This window comes from Gouania willdenowi, chromosome 21, assembly GCF_900634775.1.
Source record: "Gouania willdenowi chromosome 21, fGouWil2.1, whole genome shotgun sequence".
NCBI classification, from domain to species: Eukaryota; Metazoa; Chordata; class Actinopteri; order Blenniiformes; family Gobiesocidae; genus Gouania; species Gouania willdenowi.
This window is the reverse complement of record NC_041064.1, coordinates 13,064,096-13,092,072: the sequence shown is the minus strand read 5'-3', so window position 1 is coordinate 13,092,072 and position 27,977 is coordinate 13,064,096. Positions and strand designations below refer to the sequence as shown.

At 38.0% G+C, this 27,977-nt stretch overlaps 1 protein-coding gene across 1 annotated transcript; it reads right to left on the bottom strand.

Moving 5' to 3' along the window:
• Positions 1–164: 164 nt before the first annotated feature.
• On the bottom strand, positions 165–27,868 carry map3k20a (mitogen-activated protein kinase kinase kinase 20a). The gene is made up of 20 exons (XM_028436564.1): positions 27,742–27,868; positions 23,828–24,079; positions 21,478–21,565; positions 19,142–19,243; positions 18,606–18,671; positions 18,483–18,511; positions 17,385–17,522; positions 15,403–15,489; positions 13,081–13,155; positions 12,887–12,993; positions 10,226–10,361; positions 5,623–5,667; positions 5,509–5,539; positions 4,414–4,553; positions 4,275–4,337; positions 4,109–4,198; positions 2,430–2,546; positions 2,271–2,345; positions 2,041–2,191; positions 165–1,345 (listed from the first exon to the last, which is right to left on the bottom strand). The coding sequence occupies exons 2-20, from the start codon at positions 23,984–23,986 to the stop codon at positions 612–614; spliced, it is 2,433 nt and encodes an 810-aa protein (XP_028292365.1). The 5' UTR covers positions 23,987–24,079; positions 27,742–27,868; the 3' UTR covers positions 165–611.
• Between the last annotated feature and the right edge of the window lie 109 nt (positions 27,869–27,977).

Sequence of the window (27,977 nt, the reverse complement as noted above, 5' to 3'; positions counted from 1 at the left end):
CATATATGCCTTTAATGCACATTTTAAGTTTTCTTTTTAAAATGTGCTCTCACACACATTTACTCAAATATGCAACCAACGAAAGTTGAATAAACCAAGCATACATGATTAGACATTGACCAACCAGAAAATGCAGAATAAATGGAAAACATGCAAACTCAGCACACAGTGGCTTTAGAAATGTTTTATTTATTTGTACTGTTATTTATCTGTGGATAGGAAAAATATTAAACAACCACAAAAGCAGAACATGATCGCATGCCTATTTTCTATTGGAGAAAAACTAATCACCCACCTGTAAAACACTCAATGTCCTCTTTGAAAAGGCCAGATCTTAAAAAACAGCATCCCTATCTGCAGCGCCATGGCTTGGTTTAGTGTATATCAACCATCAGCAACATAAAAAGTAGACCTGAGAATAAGTAGCAATAAATACATGCTGCTGACTTTAAAAAAATACATAATTAAAAATATTTTTTAAATGTTTAAATGTCATTCATATGCATATAAAGATATGGTCATGCTAAAATAGTTCACCTTTGAGCATGCAGGAAGGCCTAATTCATATCCAAACCCTTTTCAGTGCATGACACATTAAACTTATGAGGACGTCAGTTCTTGTGTGGCCCAAAATAACCTCTTCCTCCTGCACCACGCCCTCCCCTGCCCCCTCGCCTTGGTCGACCTCTGACTTGTTTATTGTCTGGACATTGTGATCTCTTCTGCCGCTCTACTTTGATCCACCCCCCATCACTTGTTTTGTCCCCCTCTTTTTCCTCACTGAGGTTTTCAGTCACAGACAATATACCGGGTATTGGTGGGCGGTATTGTTGTATGTTGCTGTAGCTGTTGAACCGTGGTCTTGCTGGCTGGCGTGGTGTTTTGCTTCCTCTATTATGAATATGGCCGCCTCTTGTATTGGCCCATGGTTGGCCCCTAGCCTGCCCTCCTCCTACAGTTGACGTGTTGACAAAGTAATTCTTTCTGGGGCGATCATCAATGGCCCCTGTGCTCAGTCGCCGTCCCCGTTCTTTTTCAGAGGTGCTTTCTGAGGCAGTGCTGGAGGGACTGCTGCCTTTCGACCCCAGATGAACTGATGAGAGTTTGCCCGACAGGCTGGTGGTCGGTGAGGAGCTGCGTGAATCTATCCACGGAGAGGCATGAACCCGGTTTGGAGAGCGACGCACGGCTGCAGCGTAGGAAGACACATGGCGCTCATGTGCAGACAGGAACTGAGGCAGTGTGCGAGCTTCGGATTCGGAGAAGGTGGAGGGGCTTTTTGGCTGGGATTTCTGAGACATCATCTGCTTTTGCCTCACGTTGTACATCCACGTTGGATCGATATCTAAAAACAAAAAACACGGTATTAGAGCTGGGTAATATATCGAGATTCAACATATATCAAGTTTTCTATTTTGACGATATAGAAAATGACAATATCGTCTATATTGAGATATATCTTTTTTTTTTAACTTGTTTTTATTTATAAAATCACACAGTAAAAATCACATTATACAAGTAATTAATATTATTCATAGAGTACAGTTAAACAGTGTCCTTTACAATCTTTCCATATTTCTGAGATGCATATTTTGTAGCTTATTTTGTATTAAAGCTCTAGTTTTAGGAGTGGCTGCTTTCGCTACATCTCAGAACAGCATAAAAAGCACAGTTAGATGGATTTCTGAGTGTATTCTAACCAGACCTTCCCCTAAACAAGCCCCACTAAAGAACTCACTCACACGTGCTGTCCCTTTGAGGAGAAAAAGCCAAAAGTGCCACATTTTGTGCAGGTGTTTGTTGATAAATGTGCCTGTGTGGCAGTTTTCATCAGCAAATTTAACCCAGAATTGTCTTTCTGGTAAGAATTTATTGAGTTGAAAATATCGAGATTTATATTGTATATCACCATTTTGAGAAAAAAATATCGAGATATGAATTTTGATTCATGTCGCCCAGCCCTATCCAGTATTTTGTATTTCAAATTCACATCAGATTAAATTTCCCAAGCAAAAAATAAATCACAGAACATTTGTTTACCTGGGGTCGATCTGTCCCCGAGGCTAAAGTCTATGTTAGCTGGTGCTGTTTCAATGATCAGCTCCACATTCTTGGTCTCATCCTGTCCACCGTTGAAAGTCCATGACAGCGTGCTGCTGTGCCGGGTGGACTTCGGAGACTTGACAGCATTCTGCGAGTCAAAGCATGAATCTACTTTAATGTGCTGAAACGTTTACCGGTAAATTTGAATTATGAGGAGCAGATTTCACCTCATAATTAACTGTATACTCCACTCTCTCATTGGGTTGTACACCAACAATCCATTTATCCATCACAAAAGGTGGCTGTGTCACAAACACAGGAGTGTATTAATGCAACCCGGCAGATGAGACAATATGAAATTCTTAGAAAATAACAAGTGATATTACCTTGGACATCCTTTGGACTTCCACATCCGGCCGGTACACATTAAAAATGACATCCTTGATGTAGGTGACGGCAACGTCATCACCATCAAATTCCATGTACATTTTCCACTTGCAGTCCTGGGGAAAAAAGGAAATGAGATCATGGAGGCTTGGTACATACAAAGTTTGTAAATACACTATTTTCTGGGGAGAGTTTGGGAACTCTTGAATATAAACCAACAGCACAACCTACAGGTAGTTCATTGGCAGTGGCAATTGTTGGCAAAGAGGCCTTCATAATGTGTTGTGAACAAAAATCTTAATCATTCCTATAAGTATTTATACTTTAATATAATACATTTGAAAAAAAATATATATATATGTATCCAGAGAACATATGTTGAATTATTTCCTGTTTCCTTGTTTTCTGGTAGATAAAACCCAAAGTGTTGTAAACAGCTTTGCAATGAACTGGCAACAATAAATGCAATTCCCTGGCCCTTGTCTTCTGCATACTGAATGCTGATGATGACACAGTAATGATTTCACTGTGCCACAGGTCACTGCTTAACCACCAAGGGTTCGCTGCACAGGCCAATCCATTGTGTAGTGATCACAGAGAACGACATCAGAGAAGTGGGATTAACACACTTGTCTGTGCAACCTTCGCCCTCTCCTTCATCATCCCCAGAGGCTGGAGACGGCTCAAAGGGAGAAGCTTCAGGAAGCCCCTGGCTCAGAAACACACCAGTGGCCCAGTGCTGGCCCTGGTGTCGGCCCTGGACGGTCGCACTGGGGCTCCCAGGTCTGCTGCACTACTGTAATCACTCCAGCAGAAACAATGTCTGGTAATGATGCCTAGGACCTGAGTGTGTCTAATGACAACTCATACATAATTCAGCACCTTTCACTTGGCTGCACGGTGATATCCTCATTAGCAGGGGACCCTCAGTGGCTGTCAGATGGTGGCCGCACAATCGTAGACCCTCATTTTGTCTTTGAGAAGTGCAGCTGCTTCCATGACATCGCCAGCAAAGGGGCGAAGGGAAAAAAAAGCAGTGTGGGTTTGTTTTATTTAGTGCAAAAAACCTTCCAGTTTGTAAAAACAAGGCTGACACGGAACCTGACACCAGGCAGGGGAAAATAATTAGCTCTCATTTTCTCAGCCTCCTGTTTCCTTCTCCCTGCTGTGTTTTCTACCCACTAAACCACCACATGTCAGAAGAAATGGGAGGCAATTAGCAGGCTCGTTTCAGCCCTGCCGAACACACTGAAAGAGGACTATTTATGATGGGACAATGAACAGCTGAAAGATTAAATAATGTTTGCCTTTTAAAAGAAAATGACTTCTGGCTAAATGGGCTATTTTTGATTAAATTCAAACACCACAGTTTGAGATGCTAACAAAGGGCTGTGAGCAAGCTGAGGTGGATGCGGTACATGGCTGGGAATGAGATGTTTATTTGTCACACTACATCTCTATTGATGTCTTCAATGGTCAGTGCAAGATGGGCCACCACGAATCCTCAGAATAAACAACTTCAGAAGAAGAGGATTCACTCATGGAGAAAAACACACTATAGAAAGCGTCTAATATCACGTGAAAGTTGAGAAGGATAAAGAATTCCCTAGTGAAGGGAGCTGAGTGGGATTCACACAGCTGTTGGAGTCGAGTGTTTTGGGATCCTTTACTAACGTACAGACTTTCCTGATCCTGGTTTCCAGTGGTACCCAAACACCAGCTCCAGTTGAACAGTTTTGTTAATTTCCGCCTCCTTTTCCAGCTCGCCCTTGGGACAGAAAAGAGACAAACACTCAGACAAATGTAACCCAACATGTGTGCAGCATAAAGGAAATAATTAATACCTTTAACAGTGGTGGGAAGTGGACGAATCCAAGGTAATCGATTGTCAGCTTTTCAATTTCACTCTAAGAAGAAAAAGAACTCTTTTTGATTTCTTGTTCATGAGTTGAAATTTGTTGGAAATGGTTAAATGTGCCTTACCTTGAGGTGCATGACGTGACCTTTGGACTTGACCCCCAAATCACGCATGTCATTTTCCGTGAGCAATAACAGCCTCTTCCCAGTGATGTGATTTTGTTGAAAGAGGTCGGCGTAAAACTGCATGTCACATCCACTGTTGCCTAATATGGAAGAGGAATCAGCTTTAAAACAACAGCACGACTACATTATGGTTTCATATGATCAGGACCAGTGTTCATTTTGTTCACTAAAAATTTCCGACGTTTTCGTCGATTACATTTTATTAGGTGACAATAATGAGACTATGAGTAATTACAAAAAAATACACAACAGCTTATTGATTTTACAGTGTAGTTGATAGATGGCTCACTGTGCTATACTTGTATTTATATGTATTATATTTGTACAATTGTATTATTTTATTACTTTTTCCTGGAGGTGTGCACTTGTATTGAATCCCTATTTAATTAAAAGTATTTTATTTAATTGTGTACATTTTCTTTTCTTTCTTTCTTTTCTATGTTTTAGTGTTTGTTCTTTTTATTTAATATACTGGAGCATTTGCAAAAACAAAAGCTATTTCCCCCTGGGATAAACTGATTCTGATTCCGATTGTGATGTGAACGGAAGCTAAATATATCGGTTTGTTCGTTAACTAATAAAAATTAAATATTAATGTTCACAATGGGACAAAATCCAATTTGAACTAAGTTTCTTTTTTGGAAGGTATCCAATCAAAAATACTTTTGTTGAGTGGAAGGCGGGACAAGTCGGTAACTGATCCAATAGGAAGTGAAAGTTTGTGGTTTAACACATCGATCACATCATATCTGTCTGTGTGTAATTATAAACATTAATACCATCACGTATTAGTTTGATGAATGGTATTTGAATCTTCAAAAATGCAAAAACTTTTATGGTTTATATTTTAGTCGACTATATCGGTAACAGATTTAGTCGACTAAAACCTTAATGTCATTTAGTTGACCAAAAACTAGACTATAACGGACTAACGAAGTTGCATTTTAATCAAAAGTCTATGATTAAAACTAAATCAATATTTGCTGTCAAAATGAACACTGATCAAAACCAAAAGAACAACAATCAACAACAAACCTGCACCGAAGATCTGCTGCATCCAGAAATACTGAGGGAAGAGAAACACACTTTAATTGTTGTATATTTTTACAATTGTTACACGCACATGCTCACACACACGCGCACACTGACCACGTGCTCTTCTGTCCATGAATAGATGTCAAGAGTGGGCAGTAGCTGCAGAAATAAAAAAAAAAAAACACACATGAGTAACTGCAATACAATAATAATAGATACAAACGTGTGTGTTTGTTCACAAAATGAAAAATAAAAAAGGTGGAAATGTTTTAAAACTGCATCCTGGCATTGGTTTTACCATTCAACAGAAATGTCCATGTGGCTGATTTAATATGATCTATTTAAGTGGAAAAAAACATTGGTCATTAGATGTAATCAGGCAGAAACTTGCCAGCCAAAATAAAGTTTTCATTACTGTGATCATGAGGCCGTTGTGTGATTACACGAATAATGCAATTGGGAAAATTTGAGAAAAGATGCCTGAATGAATGAGCAATCTCCCTTTACTGTCTCAGCCCCACAACATCCTGTAAGCAGTGCACATTATCAACTAAATGTGGAGCGCTGCACAATCAACATACATTTCAGAGCAAGCGGCTGCCTCGTGAAACTACTCAGCCCTGCAGCGGTTTTCCATCTTTTTTTCAGAGATGCAGTTCTGTTGTAAACAGACTCAGAAACGCACAAGCACTGACAACTTCCTACGGAACCAACATAGCATTTGAACAAACCACGCTTAATTCATCAAGACCCAATGAATAGCATCAAGAGAAGTAATTATTGTGTGTAATTGACTGAGGAAAAAGGCTTGGATTAAGTTCAAGGTTCTCTGCCCTCACGTGGACTATGATGGTGGGTAATTAGGCCGTTGAAACCGAGGGGACAACACAGGGCGTCATAAAAGGTGTGGCCACTTTCAGTTCCTGTAATGAACACGGCCAATCCTAGCTGTTTTTGGGTCCAATGCAGGGTTGTCAAACTCTAAGGGAGGATTTCCAAACCTTTTCAGATGGTGTTGTAATGCAATGTTCCGTGCTGACAGTTAAACATCCTGGAGAAGATCATATAAAGTGATGTAAACTAAAGATTAAAAATCTGGGCCTTTAATTGGCCATGTAATGTTATTACATTAATGGAATTTGTCCTCTGCATTTAACCCATCCCTGAGGAGCAGTGGGCAGCCATTTTGCGGTGCCTGGGGAGCAGTTTGGGGTTAAGGGACTTGCTCAACATCCCACAGTGATGGCCCAGGTGAGGCTTGAACTGGCAACCCTCCGATTACAAGCCCAGCGTCCTTAACCACTAGGCCTCCCTCTACACTCACTCTACAGATGCTGCATGGCCATAGAAATGTGAAAATTCTGTGAATAATGTGACACTCTCCTATAAATCCAAAGTAATTAATAAAATAACGCTACAATGGAGTGGCATCCATAATGATGTCCATACATTGAAAAAATGCAAAGAATAAAAATGTTGTTCGTAAGAAACATTTGGGGATGAAATTGCAACAATGTCACTTCTGTTTTGATGAGTTTCCAGTGATGGGTGCATAACGGAGAGAAGGGGTTTCCCGATACAACTTTCCATTTCCAATACAATGCGATATCGTACCCTTGACTGTCGGCTGATAGCGATATCGGTCCGATACGATATCAGCACAGATCGCATACTTTTATTATGCTAGTTATTTTGTAGTGTGGAATGTTAGATCGAGTGACAATACTCCACTAGAGAACAATAGTCAGCAACAGAAGAGATAAGACAAACTGACCCATTTATTATTAACCAAGTGGATACATAAGATTTATCCCTATAAATAAGAATAATCAACTATTGAATAAAATAAACACTAAATAAATCAGAAGACCCTAAGAAATAACATCAATAAATCCAATAAAAACTATGTATATTATATTCGAGGTTTTAGATGCAGATTAATAATATCTGTCCGATACTCATTTTCTTAGTGATATATCAGACCAATATCATATATAAATATCAGATTGGGACACCCTTTAACAGACAGCCTGACAAAGAACTAAAAAGTAAGATAAAGATGTAGAAAAAAAAGAAGAAGAAAAAAAGAGGAGTATTGAGGTCTTGTTTTATTTAAAATGGACCAATCTTGTTATGATTGTTTTACAACCAAAATGTACAGCAATGAATACAGATGTGTAATGTATGTGTGTATGAATGCACTGTAATATTCTGAAAATAATAATAAAAAGTAATCTAAAGATGTAATAAAATAAAATGCCACACACTAAATAAATGTGAGGTACTGTGCTTTACAATTTTACAAGAACTTGTTGAGTTTGGCTTAATATTAGACTACAACAGGTAAGTGATGTCACACATGTCCTTTTAAGCTGTTTGTTTATCAATTGGTTTCTAAACAGATTTCAAAGCTTTTTTTCTTTTAACAATAAAATAAAAAATAACCAGGTTCAGCATTTCACACAAGCTCAAGAAATAAAGTTTGATATCTTTAGGAGGCTCTGTATTATAGACACTGGTAAAAATCTTAAACTAATTCTCGTCCCTGGTCCAATATGTTAAGGGTTTGATGGCATATGAGTCTTGGCTGTGTTTGAATAGAAGCATTAGCACATGGCAGGTAGCTAACAAGAACCAACATTGGAATAAAGAGGATTATATCCTCATGAGACTGACTGATTACAACAGCCAAAGAGGGGAGTTTAATGGGCTGTGCTCAAGGAGGCATGTCCTTCCCCCGCATGAAGCATTACTACTGATGTTAATACGATTCACCCCATTGTAAAGAGCAGATTGTCATTCAGATGGTGCATGTGATGTGATATTGCAAGTAAAATGTCTTTGCAGCATAACAATATTTAAAATGTATTCATTTCTTCTTCTTTCTCTCTACAGTGTATATTATCTTTTGGGGACCTTTGGCAAATAAAGCAAGACATTCAAGCAGCAAGGTCCCACTCCTACTGTTTGAACTCAGCCAGTCAGAGGAAAAAACACCTTCTTTCTCCTTCAGGTAAGAGACTGTGTCTCAACAACTGCACTCCACCACATCCAGAACAAATTGGCCAATCTTAATGTCAGGAAAATGTCACTTCATCATAAAAGCCTGGCCTTCTCTAAGCAACTGGCTTACATGGCTGTTTCTTCACAGCATGCCACTATACATCCAGAACATTTGGCACGCAGTAAATTACATCCATAATGTCCACAGCTGGGGGTGGCGGATTTAAATATTTTCTAATTTTACTGATTGTGTTCCAGGATCTGGATGTGAATGTGCATTAGTATAGTGTGAGGAAAGTGGAAGAAATGCGTTATAAGGACATTTTTCATCCATTCATGTTCATTTGTTCAACAGCTAAGTTATGAATCCTTCAGCTCAGACTGACAGAACAAATGTAAACTTGTCTTTTTAGCTGAGGTGAAAAGAAGAAGAGAAAGAGGAGAGAGAGGGATAAACAAAAGAAAATAGAAAATAATTTATAATTTTAAAATAAATAGCTATAGAAGGTAAAGTAATAGAAAGTAACGGATGTTAACCATTATGAGAGTTAGATTTAATCTACCCATCAAGCCACCATATTTGAAACTGGTTCATCCATTTAATGACCTTATATGTGATCACTTATAAATCTGTGGTTAAGTCTCCAGCTCTGGTTCTGGAGAGCCACTGTTCTGCTTGTTTCAGACGTCTTCCTGAACCCAAAAACCTTAATTTGAGCAGTGTTTGGTTATGAAGCCTCCTTTCACAATTGCACATTTATTAGATAGAGCTGGGATTTAGCATGGTAAGATCTAACATGCGGGACTGGAGGCCTCTGGGAACCAAGTTCGAGACTTCTCTGTTTTGATTTTTCTGCAACTACTTAGGTGAGTTGTTCTGCCTTTCAGTTAGTACGTTGCCTGTTTCCAAGTGCGTTGCATGGTAAGTCTGGGTGATATGGACCAACACTCATACCTCAATATTTTTTCCCTAAATGGCGATATACGATACAGTATATACCTCGATATTTTTAACTCAATATAGTCTTACCAGAAAGACAATTCTGGGTTAAATTTGCTGATGAAAAATGCCACACAGACACATTTATTAACAAGCTGCTGCACAATATGAGCCACTTTAGTCTTTTTGTCCTCTAAGGGACAGCACTTGTGAGTGAGTTCTGTGGTGTGGCTTATTTAGGAGGAAGGTCTGGGTTAGGAGAAACTGTTCTGAGAAGTAGTGAAAGCAGCGACTCCTAAAACAAGAATTTAATACAAAATAAGATATAAAAACTATATATCGATAAATATTAAAAAACTCAAATCTTGAATTTCGATACATCGCCCAGCCCTATTGCATGGTCACTCTGAGCATGTGTGGATTTGATCTTCTTCCTGGTCATGCAGCTTCTTAGAATGATCCTCCATCGTTCACTAAAAATTGCTTAGAGAGATGCAACAATAACTCATTATCCATTCCAATGCCTAAACTCTTATCCAGCTCCTCGTCATCAATGCAATGTTTTATACCAAACTTCTTCCCCCACACTTAATGTTTTTATTTCCCTTTTTCATTTCTTTACACAGTAAGGTTTGGAATAAACTTTTATTTTATTAGAGATGGGCAGGAAATGAACAAAAGCCTAAAGTGGACCACTTGACAATGTGATGATGTCTGTGACGAAGGTGAAGGTGAGCCAGAGTGAAGCAGAAATAATGAGAAAAAAGAACTCACTGGGGTGTTGGATTGTTCAATGAGTTTGCGTTCCCACATCTTTAGCCGTCGCTCTCGCTCCTTCAGCTCCTGCTCCTTGGAGCTCAGGTCTCTCTCCAGCTTCTTCAGTCGTTCAAGTGTGGCTTCAATCTCACATCTGCAGCAGAATTACAATGAAGATTTCCCTCGATTACACTGGTGAATGTAAAGTGTGACAACATAGTACAGAAACTGGTAAAACTGTAATTACTTGTATTATCTGATCATTTGTACTTGACAGAGTAAAACAAAGTCTGAGTTTTTTATAGACAGCTTTCCTGAAAGTGTTTATTATCCGATGCATCTTTGACTTATTTCCTCTGCTGTTTCTAATTCAGTGCTTGTACTGCTCAGTTTATGCACATATAAACTCCTGACACTCAGCATCACTGTTGCTAAGCTGCAAAATAAAGATTTTAACAATATAGTAACACTTTTTGGTACAAATCCTCAGATTTCTGTTTTTATGTTATATGGCAGATTTGTTTAATACTACTAATCATTCCAAAACAGTTAATAATAATATTATATATTAATATTTGTTTCATGTTTCTCATTTTCAGAAATAGTTATAAAACTTTAAATTAAAAACAGTTTTTGTGCTTTAATTTGTTCATACATTGTTCACTTTAAAGACTTGTCAAACTTAGTTTTGCAGGGTGGGAAATTATATAAACATCCTGGCATTTTAAAATATTAAGCACTTATTATTATGCTAATAGTGCTGCGCTAAAATGCAGCTCGCTCACAGTTTTAACCACTGACTACTGTAGTTTGAGCCCTGAAATTACTTTGCATTGGGGAGCTTTAATCTGTCCAGCAGATGGGGCTGCTCAGCATATTCTAAAAACTACAAAATAATCATCCAGCTCTTTTTATCAGCACACAGACAAGACAATTCCTCCCAACTACTCCAGAGTGAAGCTCACCTCAAAGCGTTTCTAATTAATCCTACTAAAACTAACTTTTGCATCTTCCAGCTGAAGGACTTGCCAAAAATAAAATGTTCGTCTTTTCTTATTCGTCACCTTGTCATCTATACTTGGACTTGATTTTTATATAGCACTTTATCACCACACTGAAGCAGTCTCAAAGCGCTTTACATATCAGCTCATTCACCCAATCACTCCCACATTCACACACCAGTGGAACAGAACTGCCACGCAAGGCCCTAGTCAACCACTGGGAGCAACTTAGGGTTTAGTGTCTTGCCCAAGGACACTTCGACACATAGCCAGGTACTGGGATCGAACCCCCAACCTCTCGATCAGAAGACGACCCACTACCACCTGAGCCACGGTCGCCTACTTGCTTATCCTTTACATGGTCGCAGGGGATGCTGGAGCCTATCCCAGCAACCCGACTCATTTAAAGTCAGTTCCCCTCTCATCAATAGTCTTCTAGTTTCAAATTTGACATTTTAAAATTTGATTAAATGTTGTATTCAAAAATGTTTGGCATAAATGAATTAGATGAAATATACATTGACTTTCAAAATAAAAGTGCAACAATGTATCGGTAGTACAAAAAATATATATACACAAGGATACAGCTGTAGAAATTTGACAGTTTAAGAGGTGATATTCAAAACTGATAGAGATCATAGGTTTGGACAAGAATGAGGGTAAAAATAGCATTTTTAATAATACATTTATTATAAGCTTAAAACAAACATGCACATACTTTTTCACGTTCTTTTCCTTGTAAAAATGTAAACATTTTTCCAGGTGAATTTATATTTCAAATTTATATTTCTTTAACTTACTTTAAATGGCTCTTCTTTTGCGATGCCAGAGTTAAGTAGTATAAGGCTATTATATGGGCTACCGTTATGTTATATGGTTCATGAATATGTGATTTATGGGTTCAGTGTTCCTGCTCCTAAAAAGTTTCAGAAACGAGAATATAGATGCAAAAAAATAAGGAATAAGGGTAAAATGTCAAAATTAAAGTTGGTGCACCTCTCATTGAGTTATTTGAGTGTGTGCATTTACAAATCATGTCAATGAAGTTTGGGAGGCTAAAGGAAGAGATAATCTCAGTCAAACGCTCAGCTAGTTAACACTAGCATGTTAGACCGTTTAGATTAAACCTTAGTGAATTTAAGTGCCTCTTTTTCCAGATGTTCAGCCTGTGTTATCTAACACTGAGATTTATTCCAACCTGCTCCACCTGCAGATGGATTCTTGGACACGAGGTTCCCAGCACAACTTCAGAGGAAAAAAAAACACGCTCGAAGTGCAGACAAGGCCCACAGAGAGGCAGACAGAGAATAAAGTGACAGCTGAGACTCAGGCTGCGCTGAAAATCAGCAAACCTCCAGCTGCTCATACAGCCCAATTAAACACTTCTACTTGAAAAAGATGGTGATTATTTTTAGGGTCTTATGGGTAAAGAGAGGAAGTATATCCAGATGGAGGATTCTTTTGGGGTTTTCATGTCTTTATGTAGTTATCAGTGTAATTATTAAAGATCTATATGCACGATCTCAAGTCCTTTTTGTATGGCACGGCCCCCATCGGCTACATTTCCACATCATTCTTCAGATCAGTTGCACATTTCCTTAGGCTGAGGCAGTGTGTTGGGGAGAGAAGAGAGTTATAAATACATGTACTGGGTCTGGAGAATAGCTGATCACATTACCTCCATTCAGCCTTGTTGTGAAGGAAAGAGTTGCACTGTTGAGGAAGTTGGCTGTCATTAGACATGGACTCCAAAGTGGAGAGGATCTGCTTGAACATCGGCCTTTCCTGAAAGAGCAGAAAAACACTCACACATTAAATGGAAGCCTAAACATCCATACAGTGGGAATGTAGATGCTTGTGAGCATTACTCACTTTTGGCTCTGTAGCCCAACATTTTCTCATGAGATTGGCAAAGCTTGCAGGGCAGCTACTGGGGATGGTTAACCTCTGAAACACACAGAGCGAAAGATGAACCGGGGATGGAATCAGCAAGTAAATCCTTTACAAATGACATTACAATTAAAGCTGATTACTGTATGTGTGGATGTGGAGCATCACTACCTCACAGACAGCAACAACATAAAGAGCTCAAGCCTCGCTAGCCCTGATAATGTGCTAGTTTGAATGTGTGAGTTATTTCCAGACACTCAGAACATCCCTGCAGAAAAAACATGCATGTAAGGTACATGGCTTGACTTTAAAAAGTTATGTGGAAAATTGCTGTGGCAACCTACCCATTGTGTAACATACCTTCTGCTATCTGGGTACAGAACATGGATAAAAACTTTAAGTCAGATTTAAGCCAGGAGTGACCCTGTGGAGTGAGTAAATATCAAACCTCTGTGTAGAAAAAGTCTTTCCACATAAGAGGCCAGATCCTCAAAAGAATTGCGCTGAGTTTGCAAAACTAAACCGGCGCTAATGAGAGAAAAATGACATTGTGCCATCTCCAGAGCATACGCAAACCGTGATATGGAAGCCACCACCAATAGCATTGGTCTAATTTGAACGTATGTACACAAGGGAATAGTCATTAGTCCTGCACAAATTTGGAAAAAAGCCTCAGAGCAAACAGCACCTCATGCACAAACACCAGCGCTATTCACCACTTGCAGTTAGAGCAGTTACCGCATAAATCAAGGCAATTTCACCTTCACCCTCTCTCGCTCTCTTCCTCACGTAAATATAGTGCTTTAAGTGGGTCGGTATTCCACAAGACGACGTGAGGAAAGTCACAAGGTGCTATTAAAAAGTCTTATTGATATTTGGATGGAGGACCCACGGTGCACTCCATCCCGCCGGGTCAATGTCTGTTTGCAGCCCAAGGAGCTGCTTAGAGTCCCCACAATCTGGTGTAGTGGGTGAGAGGAATTGTCCATGATATAACCCAGTTTAGCTAACATCCTCCTTGCACCCATCTCCACTGAGCCTCGAGGAGAGCTCAGGACAGAACACCGGCTGTGTGCCGAGACAGGAGGTACAGTATGTGGTGGGATGTGGTTATGCAGGACTACTCGCTTATATGTAGCATGGCATATTGACTTCTGCGGCACAAATTGCGTTCAGCTGGCAAACCTTGTGGCCGTGTAAGCACTGATATATGATTAGAGAAAATTCTTCTGAGGATACTGCGCTAAAACAGCGCACACTGCCGGCACAGACGCAGCACAAATAGTGGTGCTATTAGCGATTGCGCTCCATTCTTTGTGGATGTGGCCCTGAGTGTTTGTCTTTGACCAGGTGAAAACCAATGGAAACTGTTCACTCTCCAATTCAATCTAATTTATGAGTCTTCACCTTTGTCTATAAAAATGTTCTATGTTCAAGAACCATATCCAACTTTTGGAGCTTGGATGGAATATTTGCAAATACAACCAGGCTTAGGACTCTAGAGGATTCTTTATGAATGGAGTTTCTACGGGCAGTGTGAGCTTGGGTTCAGGGGTCAGAGGCTTTGATCTTTTAGATGATGTTGTCCTCTTAACAGAGGTGGGTAACAACAAGCTACATTTATTGCGGGAATGCTTAGCATTCATCCCTTAATTTGCTTCCACAAGTAGAACTTTTACCCCAAGACTTCCATGGGCAGCGTGTGATCAGAGCCTGCTTCTACCTTCCTTCGAGCAAACATTATGAGGATCCTGGTTCGAATCATGCCCTGCACAATATCTATGACTCTAAATAAATGTTTGTTAAATCCTCAATGAGTGAACATAATGTTGTTCATTCCCTGTGAGTACTACCTACAAATATCTAAGATTTTGGTAGTGTAAGTGTACGAACTTGTGTTCATTGATAATAAACATGTACAGCCGAAGTAGTTGGCAACTATTTTTCGCATTCCCACTTGCATTTTCGCGGCAATGCAAGTTCTTCTAGTTTAGGTAACTTTCTGGATAAACTGTACGGTACTTGTCAATGTAGTTTTAATGCAACATAGTTTTACATTTACTCAAGTATTTTTGTGAAGAAGAAACGCTACACACTGCTGATTTGTTTTTGCGTTTTTAGACAGACCTACAAGTATAGGATCCCAGGTTATCATCTACTCCAGAGAACATTTATATAATGTCATGATTTGAAATATAAAGCATAACAATTGACTTGATGAGAAGGCTTGCTGTTCAGTAATAAAAGCTCTCCAGCCCTGAGTGTCAGTCCTTTACATATACACATGATTCAACTATTAAATACCTCGTTCTTCTCCACCACAAGCCAGGCCACTTGTAGGCCCTCCAGCCCTTTGAAGGGGATTTCACGTGTGAGCATCTCCCAAAGCACCTGTCGAAGGAGTCGAGAGCCAAGGTCAGAAAACAATGATACAATATCGCACAACAGTGCATACACCTGCATACGTGAGAATTCGCTGTTTAGGCCCAGACTGTGACGACTGCACAGAAAAAATTTGGAAACTAATAAACATGTACCATTGGTGTGTTTATGCAGCATATGTAATTACATGTTATTAAAAAAAACACGTTAAAAACATTCATTTCTCAGTGAGGAAGGATGGGAAAGTCAAGATTAGTTAGTTTTTATGGATTATTTTATACAATAACAGTGCTCCATGATCATTAACCCTCCCCTTCAGTTGGCATTCACAGGTGTCAAATTCAACAACCTGTGTCAACGCCTTGAAAACGACATCATGAAAAGGTGGCAGAAAGACCGTTTTTCAAGCATCAAACGCTGTATATGAGCGCCACGCCAGAGGATGTCTGCTCCTTGCCAGCTGCTGCTCATTACATGTATGTATTTTACTATAGAAATCGGCTCATCATGAAAGTGTCAGAGGGGGAAACTGCACACTTAGACTTGCAATCAATCTGCCGTGCACTACACATAAAAAGCATTCACCGCAATCACACACATTGTTACTTCTTTGCTAAAGTAATGAAACATAATTTTTCCTAATACCATAAAAGTTTACATCAATAATCCAATTATTCACGATACAAAGTGTACTTTTGAGGTAAGTTAAAAGAGTCCACATCGAGGCTTTAGACACTTCTTAAGGCAAGAAAGAGAAAGACAGCTTCTGAGATGCTATAATTCTGCAAAGGTCAGAACCATTGGTTTTGACCACTTATGGAGAGGAAAGAATTATAGAACAAAAACTATCAGCGGGACTGATCGCCTGGCTGCTACTTTTTCCAACCCTAAAGAGGTGAAGTGCATTTTCTTCGATGCCTTCACCACTCTTCAGAAACATTTGTTGAACTTGGATTTCTTCGGACAACAAAAATCTCCTTCATCATCATTTCATAAATACTTCCGGGCTAATTCTGTCGGTAACAGCTGTGCATTGCTTTTTAATATCTTACTAAATGTAACTGAAAATGTCTTACAAGAAATACTGTCATTATTAATGATAGAGTCTTAATGTTGGAATATTGATAGAAATGAGTACCCGAACACATTTTACAGACTCTACATGTCATTTCAGTTTGAAAACTTTAAAATCACAATATAATTAATTAACTCAATTGGCTCCTATATAAAAAAAATAATATAATCAAAAGGTCTCCCCAGCATAAATCTGGCATACTGTAGTGGGTAACACAAATGAGTGTAAGGACGTCACCCTCATGATAGCATTGTTCTTTGGTCACGCTAACTATAGCAGGTTTAAAGTGGACTTGTTTTGGCACATGTCGAAGTCTACAGAGTTACAAACACAGAGTTTTATTTTGTTTCATGATCGCATTGTAATAATAATGATTCTGGCCAAAGCTAATTCAGACCAAAACTCATTTTTAGATTGCCATCAACATGCATGTTGATAGCATTAACTGTGTTGAACTGTTTTTTTTTTTTTCTTTTAATAGATGCTGCGTTTCACAGTGTCACAAAAAGGACAGCGTCCATCTCTCTGCTGTGTCACCCCTCTCACTTTTAATGCGCGCCAGCTCTCCGTCGTCTGTCTTGAGTCTCCTGTGCCTTAATGTGGCTGGAGTGTGTGGTTAACAGTCTGTCACACCAACTGTGCTAAATATGCTAAGCCTGAGTGTGACCTTCTGAGCTGCTGAGACTTCAACTGTTGCTCAAATGGAAATTATAAATGGCTTCTTAAAACTTCAGGACATGTGTTCATAACTCTTAACAATTAGAACGGTATAGATATAAACTAGGACAAATAGGCACAGATTCAGAGAGATGTATCTTCACGCACTCACCACGCCGTAGGAAAACGTGTCACAAGTCTCAGACACAGGCAGACTCTGGATCACCTCTGGAGCCATCCAGGGAAAAGTTCCCACCAGTGACATGTGAGTTGTGTGGAATAGAAACTTTGATGCCCCAAAATCACAGATCTGAAAGGATCACAATTAGCATACAGTATTGCCAAAAATGTAATCAAAAATGTGTATCCATTCATTTGATCATATTTTTATTCCTAAGTGTAATATACTGTAATAACGAATTACATTACTTTATTTAGTATCAGCAAATGACCCATGTCTGGGTCACTGTTCCTCAGACATCAAACTCTCACTTTAGGAGATTTTAACACTTCTAGTGTCAAAAAATGACAACAAAAACCAAACTGTGGCTTGAAATTGAAGATCCATTTGTATTGGAACAATACTTATGAGAGACTCATCTCCAGTGAATTTTCGTCATAGTTTTAATTGACTATAGTTTGTTAAGTAACTAGACGATGACTAAAATTAAAAGAAAAAAAGGGAACCAAAACGGAATAAAATATATTGATATTTTCATCAACTAACAAAATCTAAACAACAATGTTCACATGGTAAGTAATCCAGTCACAACTAAGTTTCTTTTTTGGAAGGTATCCAATCAAAACTACGTTTGTTGCACGGATGGCAGGACAAGCCTTAAGTTAACACCATCCCATATCAGGGTGATAAATGGTAATTGAATCTTTAAAAAAATCATAAACTCTTATGCTTAATATTTCAGTCGACTATATCTCTAATATACTTTGTCAACTAAAATCTTAATGTAATTTAGTTGACTAAAACTAGACTATAACTTAAATAGTCTTGATGACTAAATTTGGACTAAAACTAAGTTGCATTTTAGTCTAAAACTAAATCAGAATTTGCTCTCAAAATGAACAGTGCTCTTCTCTCAATAAATACACCCATTTCATTCCTTATAGATGAGGTGTACGTTCACTTGTAATGCTCAGTGACTCACTGCCCTCTTGTGTTCACATGCTGCACTATAATAATACATCATGATTTTCTGCTTACTCGTTTTTTAAGACGTTCCTTTTCCTGTCAAAGAAATTTAAAAAAACTCACCTTGAGAACTCTGTCAGCAGTTAAAACAACTAAAAGAAGAAAGAGGATTGTAAATGATGATTTTCATTGAGGACAATTGAGTTTAAAACATCATAGTCATTTACAAAACGTGAAATAATTCACCATTTCTGGACTTCAGGTCTCTGTGGATCACCTTCACTGGAGCCTCTGAATGTAAGTAATGCATTCCTGATTTGGAAAAAGTCAGAAGAACACACTTAATGTTTTTTTTTTTAAATTTATTTAATTTATTTATTTTTTAACATGTTATTCTAAAAAAACAATACTTTGTCACATATATTCCACATATATTTTGGCACAGCTAAAACCATCTCTTTACACAGACAGAAACAACAAATTAATACAAACTACCTGGTTTTTTAATGCCAATTTCATATTATAAATATTTCTTATTAAAAGCCTCTTTAGGTTTATTTCCAGGCCACTTAATGACTCTTCTATTTAACAAAAGTAATCAAATGTGTGTTGAAGTTTTCTTAATTACAGTAGTTTTGTCATCTTTGATTATTCTTAGTACAGTACAGTATGTTTTCATATGTTAAGCATAAACAAAAGCCCTATATGGAGTGTACAGTGAATTTAATTGCATGTGAGAAACAGCAGCTGTATTTCAGACTTTAAATCATTGCCATCATTACCTCGAGCGATCTCCGCAGCCCACGTCATGATCTGGCCCATCTCCATCTCCTCGCTCTGACCACTGGATAAGTAATCATACAGCGAGCCGCCACTGGCATAATCTGAAAAAGTAACAACATTTCCAACAGTAAGATTGACTGAAGCAAAGCTGTATAGAAACAAAGAAACAATGACATCAAGACAAATGAAAGAGTTGAATGATACATTTGAAGCAGGTTCACAAAAGCTCAAATGAGATCAGATATCTACAGATCTCTGATGCTTTTTTGAATTTTTGGTGTTCGTTTTGTAATAATAATATTAATAATTAAAAAAACTGGTCTGAGAATAATGACTTTCTACTCAGGCTTTTGCAGTTAGAGTAGAACAGCCTTAATTACCTTGGTAGATAACAACGGGCAGCTTTTGTTGTAAAATGCGTTTCATTCTGGTTTTAAAGTAAAATTAATTTTTCTTTGTGTAGGAAAAGACATGCAATGAGAGATACAGGAAAACTGTACTGAACAATAACGCACTGTAATTCATCAGGTTTATGATCCCGCAGACAGACAGCAGATATTGTTAAACCTCCGCTGCGGGAAACAGGTAAACAGGTCTCACAGACAGGTTGGAGATAGGAAGGAAGTGACCTGCCTGACACAGTGTAAGTCAACAGGTGGAGAAAACAAATAATAAAGCTGATGAATATGTCAGGTCAGCAACAAACACTGCTGCTAATTAGATTCTGCCTTGATATACAGAAACACACACCAGCTCCATGACAACCGTCGGCTTTTATAACACCTGGATAATATTAAAGCGGAAGGGAATCAATCGCATCATTGCACAGGCAAATATAAAATCTAAAATTGTATTGAGCCGTCATAGAAGATTTTTTAACATTAGAGAAAAGTCCTTCTTTAACACACGTTCTGCCTACACAAAGATGCAGCTAGAGGAAGTAGTGCAACCTCACTACAGGTTGCTAAATAATAGCCTAAAGAGAAAAAATGACTATAGAAAGTTGTAGAAACCTGCAACTTGTGAACAAACAGCTAATGGCTATGTAACAGCCTGCTGTGGTCAAGGACCACAGGAGATAAAGAAGGCCTGGATTCCTTCATCCATTCAGACTCTAATGTGGAGACTGGCATGTGCACATTCGCCTATAGCAGAAAATTGTTATGGTAATGGCTGGAAGAAGAAAAAATTCAGCAATGCAAGTTTATCGCTTGAGATCAGAGAAACCAATTAACAGATCCTATTTACCATAGTACTTTTAATGCAGTAGTACTTTGCTGTCAATTGAGAATGTGTGACGTTGGACTCCTCATATCCAACATTGTCCAAAATTATCCGATATTTTTGTGTGCAACAGCAACCACATGTACTTTTGTAAATTGTACCAAACCATGTGTGGAATATGTTTTCAATGGGGGTGTATACAATACAATATGTTAGAAGATAATGGTCTCACAATAAATATACGACAATATCTTTGGAAAGAAAAAAAAAAAGCAAATTACACTTGGAAAAATAACCATGGATTTAAAACATTTTTTTTAACTTTAACTCTGGACATACTTACTTAATTAGGGTATGATTTTTTCCAATCAACTCGATAATTCAAAAAATAGAAACAAATCATCGTAATCTATTGTGTAGTAGATCAAACACTCAACAAAATCTGCCAAAGTAAGTTAGTTTTTTAATACAAAATGACTAATTTTTTTTTCATTTTGTATAAAAATATATATATAAATATTTAAAATTAAATTACAAAAAAATGAATAAATACATTTAAAAAGAATACATTAAAATAAATGAGTGAGGCATAGAATGTATTAGGCTTATATTCCTCTGATTGACAGGCAACAGGCAAATATTTACTGTGTATGTTGTCCACACAACAATGAGAGAGATTTAATAAAACTGTATTGTGAACATCTGAGAAATCAATTTGTTCATTAATCTTTCAAATCATGGTTGATGGATGGATGGATGGACAGCATACTATGTTGCACCAATCCTACGACTGTACAATGAAGGCCAGACAACAATCAGATGAACAATAAGACTGTTCTGTGTACTTCTACATGGAAAATCCATTGACTGTAACTTATAGGTTATTTTACTGTTAGCAAACACAGCTGCTGCTGTTGTGTGTGTGTGTGTAGCATAACATTCCTGAAAACTCCTACACTCATGGTGCCTCCATAGACACCTTCAGTCTATTCAGTTAACACATTAAGTTGACCTTGTTTCTACAATGACCAGGACCACTGACTCCCAGCCAATGTTGAAATGGTCACTATACAATGCTAAGTGTCTGTTTTTCATGGTAATAAAGAGTTACCGGTGACGATTCCATAGTTTGGAGCCTCGACGATGGCTCCATAGAACTGGATGATGTTCCGGTGACTGAGGACACTGAGGATTTCAGCCTGAAAATAAACACAGTAGATCCTGTTTTAATGGATTTACAATAAACAAATGACATGCACAATATTTAAAAAAAAAAAACACCAAAAAGAGTACTTGTATAATATAGTATCAGTTATCAGTTATCACAATATTGTTTGTTCGTGTCTGTTTAGTTTGAATGTGGTTTCTAATACAATGTCTAAAATGTGTAAAGTTGGGTATGTGACCAAATCTTATAATTAGGGATGTCCCAATACAACTTTTTCACTTCCGATACGATACCGATATTCCAGCCTTGCGTATTGGCCAATACCGATATCAAGCTGATACAATATCAGCACGAATTATACATACTTTTATTTTGTAGTGTGGAATGTTAGAAAGGGTTTGATCACGTGATTTTACTCAAACAGAGAACAATAGTCAACAACAATAGGTATGAGAATAACTGACCCATTCATTCGTACTCTGGCTGATATTGGACCGATATCAACATTGGATTGGGATACCTCTACTTATAATCAGAAGGTCAGAAGATCGAAATCTCACTGGGGTACTTTTCCAGTAAGTCATATTTCAGTATTACTTCAAAATTAATATTAGTCTTCTCGCTCCTTCTCACCTCTCTCTGCTATCTGATTCCTTAAACACATCACAAACTGGTATGAAGCAGCCATTTTTAGCCAACGTGACAGACACATTTATTCAGGGTCAGGGTTTTGCATTAGTTTATACCAGGGGTCTGCAACCTTTACTATTAAAGGAGCCATGACAATACCTTCTCAATGAAGACAATACAGTGTATAACATTCTATACAGTCACAATTATATCGAATAATGTTACATAAATAACATTTATTTGAGTTAATGTACTTGAAGGGCTACAAAAAACTAACTTGAATTAGATAACACATGATCATGTCGGTCAACACATGCTAATTGCTAATTTCTTGCAACATATCAAGCATGCATATTACGCCGACATGTTGACAGTTACTGTAAATAAAACTTTTCACACACACAAAATCTCTATTTTCTTCCAGAATAGCCTTTTGTTCGTTTAGTTATATTACAAGGGATTTAAAACTTAAGGTTAACCACAGGTGCAAGGAAAGTGATGGTCTGTAGAGGTTGCAGGAGGTGAAGTAGGTATGACCTGTAGATGCTTCACTCTGCTTGACTCCCAGGTAGAAGAGAGGGTTTTCTAGTGATTCTGAGGAGGAAAACTCCACCACAGACGTGTGTGGCCTTTTCGATGAGCAGTTACTGGTGCTTGTGACTGTTTGACTGCTCTACAAATAAACATTATCAGGCAATTAAAGTTTCCTCTAAAAGGAATGAAATTTTCTGAGCCCAAGATAAAATTTGGCGTCACATGGCTCGACTACCAGGGTGGAGCTTTCTGTGTGGAGTTTGCATGTTCTCTCTCCTTCTGTGGGCTTCCTCTCAGTTCTCACAGCACCATCACAACATGCATGGAAAGGATTTGGTCTAATGTGGCCTCCTACCTAGTGTACACCGAGTTTACACTTTTTTTTTTTTTTTTTAAATAAAGTGAGTCACTTTATCTTTGTAACTTTAGAAAATCTAATTTTCTAAAACCAATTTTATTTAAAATCTTAAGGGTGAATAAATATAATGCTTTGGCACATCCAATAGTTGGTGCTATATTTCAGCTGTAAAGCCTTACCTCTCCAGCTGACAGGCCCTATGTAGGAAAACATACTGTATATAAATATATATTTCTGACCCTGAGACCTGCCTTACATCTCGCTTTAAACGAACAGAAACCTGACAAAAAGAGTTGATTTATTTCTAACCAAACTCTATAATTAAAGGAGCATGCAGTGTGATGTGAAAGGATTGCATTATCATTTCTACTGAACAATTACTCCTCCAACACTCGAGTGAATGTGAATGGATATCAGTGATTCAGTGCAAATTTGTAAGGGAAATAATGATTTGACAAAATGTGAGACAAGATTTCAAAGATAATCTTTTCTTGTTCCTAAGACAATGAGCCTGTGCCTTCAAAGGGTTTTTGTAAAAAAAAAAAAGTTAAAAAAAAAACCGCAGTCTTTGCTGTAATTGGTGCAAATATATTATTTAAATTTGGCAATAATGTTTCTTTTGCAGCACACTTCACAGAGTGGGGGAGTATAATGACCATGAGTGATAGGAACAGAAGTCTCCGCATTCCTTTGAACGTGGTAGCAATTAAAATGATTACCGCAATGACAATTAAAAAGTATATTAAAAGCCTGAACAATTAGGACTCCTACCTCATTTTCAATCTTGAGCAATTTTTTCACTGCCACCTCTTTGTCCTGGGTGATCCACAATGCTCGGTAGACACTCCCAAAACTGCCGCCACCACAGTTCTCATAGAAGAGGATGTCCTCAAACTTGATCTGCACGAAAGACGCACTTGGAGACAACATCTCATACTGACACACCTCTCCAACTCAGCTTCCACGGGGTGAGGGAGAGAGTGTCCAGTGAGAGAGGAAGGAAGTTCAGCCCAAAGTGGCGTCCTGTAAAAACAAAGAATGCCTTCACTGTGGTCTGAGTGTTACTGCAGGTTAAGACGCACTCCATGAATGGCAGCTGTGAGCAGGGCTGGGGTCAATTACATCTTTCAGTTACTATTACGTTTTCAATTATCCATATTTGATTACGATTACAGTGACCAGCATTTTCTCCACCTACAATAGAATTACAATTGTTTTTTTATCCACAGAAAGTAAATTATAATTACATTCTCAATTACATTTAATCACAATTACTGAGCCTGAAATAAAAAAAACCCATGAAACGTAACATTCCTCTTGTGTTAGCTTTCTGTTAGCATCTCTTATGATAACGGCTCCTAAATCAGCTGTAAAATACACTAAAAACAAATATCTATCATTTTACGTCTATCCTATCTATTGGTTACCTTGTTAGGTTTCCTAATCAATGAAAATATAAGTTTTAATGTTTTTGGTGTGGTCTGAGCCTTTTATGTGTCAGTATTTGGGGTGTTGAAAAAAATTGATTTGGCGATATATCGCGAAATTACATTGTGCGATTCTCGGATCGATTCAAAATGCATGCATATTGATTTTTTATTTTATTTTTACCTTTATATAACCAGGAAAGTCTTTTCCACTGCAGGAGAAGCAACTGTACAAAGAAGTGCGCTGAAACCTGGGCATGTTGACCAGCTTGTGTTTTTCCAAAAAATCTAAAAAGAAAGTACTAATTTTCTGCATTTATTTGTTGTTCTAGGCATATACCTCAGTCAAGTTGCACTAAACTCATGTTGCACTAAAGTCATGTTGCACTAAAATCAAAGTTGGTTTAAAAGCCACAGGCAGATTGAATGTTATTTTTTTATTTTAAGTTGTTGGCACATGGCATGTTAAAGCCAATGTTTTGAGTATAAAATATGCCAATAAAATATATTACATACATAATGTTCTGATGAAAGCGTACACATTTACAGATTAGTTGTTTCTTAAGTCATATATTTAAAAAAAATTGCAATAGTCACCTTAAACATATGAATCGCATCTCCAGATACCAGGCAATACACACCCCTAGTCAGTATACCGCGAGATTATGTAAAAGTTGTGGTAAAGCTTGATATGAAACATATTTTAATAATTGTTAACTACATAAGTGTACAACTGTACATAAAACTGTAACATAGTTCCCCTGTTTTGCGTTACATTATAAGTGTTTTATTTTATTTTATAGATTTCATGGCAATTACAATTTCAAAGTCAATTATCTAAACTCAATTACAATTGAATAATGGTTACAACAGCAAATTTGTTTTAGCATTGCAATTACAATTATAATTATGCCATAATTGTAATTAATTATCAATTATGCAAGTACAATGATAATAAGCCTTTTCACACTCTCGCTCTGGTTCAGTTCTTCCGCATTAGGTCAAAGGTCAAGAGGGATAAATTCACCATGGCTGACGGTGTAGGAAGCGAGTCTGACAGTGATTTAGATTATTTTACCCGTTTGAGCGTTGATTCCTTGAAAGATTTTTTGCGAAAAACGTAGAATCGTTCTCCGAGGCAGAAAGACAGAGTTTGCTGCTAATGCTAATGCTGCACACGAGCTGCAAATTCTGTTTTTTCTTGACTTTTCAAACTGTTTCAGCTGATGGCATTACTTCAGTTCAGTTTCTCACATCGGTTTTACAAAAGTGCTCAAATATGTGCATATTTCCCAGGTAGAGTCCTAATAATAACATTGCAAATGCTGTTAGGTTTGTTTGTAAACAAGCTTGTTTATATTTATATCCCTCTTGACCTATGACTCCCCAGGTTGCGCATGCACAGTTCCAGAGTGCAAAAAGGCTAGTTGAGCCCAACCCTGGCTGTGAGTGACTACAATGTTTTTAACCAACCACTAATTTCTCTTCCTCTTTTTCTTCATACAATCATGATCATAAACAATGAGCACTGGGTCCAGAGTGATGATGATGATGGTATGCCTGGTATGCTGCCATCATGCAGTCAAAGTCAAAGACTGTTCCAGCCGGTTCCACTGAGTTCAGTGCAGAATTGGCCAAAAGCAGCAGAAGAGCACATTTAAATCTTTAAAAAAGCAGATCTATCTGATCAGATAAAGGAAAAGCATGTTAGCAGAGTCAGACATGTTAGGAGCCAAAGCCTCCAGCCACAGACCACACAGACTGACTCTCACGTGTTGTTTGTCCCTGGGGACATTAAATCATCTGCCGCGAAAAATAATTCCATCATTACAGGAAATTGTAGCTTTGTTTCTGTTCACAGATCTCCCATTTACAGCAGGGCAATTATGGCTTTTAAAAAGGCTGTTACCTGAGTCTTCATTGGGATTACTGTCCATCACAGGGGTAAATGCCTCTATTGTCACAGAGGGGAGCCATTTCTTATGCATTTGTGCTATACTTAGCCTTCAGTAGAGCAGATACCCCTGACCTCCCACCTTTGCTGGTCCTCAACCAATGTTGTCTGACCACTCAAGGAATCACAGTGACTATAGAACATAAGAGCAATTCTCACTGGCACACTTCCCACTTAATAGCACAGACTGCCTCATAGCCACATTACAAATAAGACATATTTATTTTGTATTTCATTTTATATTGTGTTTTCAGCCACAAAATATGTATGGCCGAAAATGGCATAAAAGTGCATCTTCATTTTTCAGCCAACCCCACTGAAACATGATGTGTTGACGCAAGCAACAACTGCGCTGTGCATGGGCATATTCCAGTATATCTGAGCACTAAAGCATCTTCTAAGCAGAGGTTGAGACGGATTTTATTTAGATTTCATTGTATTTACTTGTAGGCTGCTGCGACAACCATATTGTTCTACCGTGTAGTGCAGTTCATATGCAAGGCTTTACATGATTAAATAGTGCAACAGAAAACATAAAACAGTTTAAAAATCAATAAAAACATTAAATCAACAATAAAATGATTAAAAATCTCCCTCTCAGTCATAGGCAATAAAGAAAAAGAGAGTTTGATGCAAAAAAAAAAAAAAAAAAAACACAACACAACATTTCAGACATTAGAAAAAACATACTTCTAGGTTTTCCTATATTTTAATTAAAAAATCCTTTGAAAGAGTGAAACAGAAATGAAACTAAGATGTAACTATGTTGTAATGACACCTCCACCTGGATTAGAAGAAGATTCAACACAACCTTATTGGGAATAGAAGCAATTGCAATCACAATTAATTCAAATTCACTTCCTATTGACTGATGGCATTCTTAGTTTTTATTTATTTTATTTTTCATTGTTTGTTTGTTTGACAGTTACATTGGTTACGACCCAGTGGATGGTTTTACTTGTGCTAACACGTGCTAATTTGCCACACCTGTCCACAGGAGGCTTGTAAAGTGTGAAAAGTAATAGAAGTAATATGAAAGTAAAGGAACAATAATGCACTGTACAAAACATTACAGCAATGAAAGAGAAGCAATACTCAGCGTTAAATACAGTCCTTAGTTTAAAGGGCAGAAGCAATAAACCAGTTTAAACTATTCGTGTGAACACGAGTTTAGATTTTAGCCATTATTTGATTGCAGAGGTTGTTTGGGCTGCACCGTGTGCGCCTACAGCAAACTGTCAGCGTGTTACAGTTACCTGCACTCAGAGCAGGTCAGCACACACACACACACACCGGGTACGTACCGTCAGTTCCAGTCAGTCACAGACAGCCTCCGGACAGCCTGAGGTCGCACGAGAAACTCTCGAAAAATCAGTGAGAGTTCCGGGAAAGCTGATGTGACGTAGAGACAGTGGTTGCACTGATTACACAACACACCACGAGCTGAACAGCGCCTCCTGCTGGACACAGCAGGGAGAAGCCAAAGAAGTCATGGACCAGGCCTGTTCATAGCATCATTATGGATTATGATCAGAGTAGA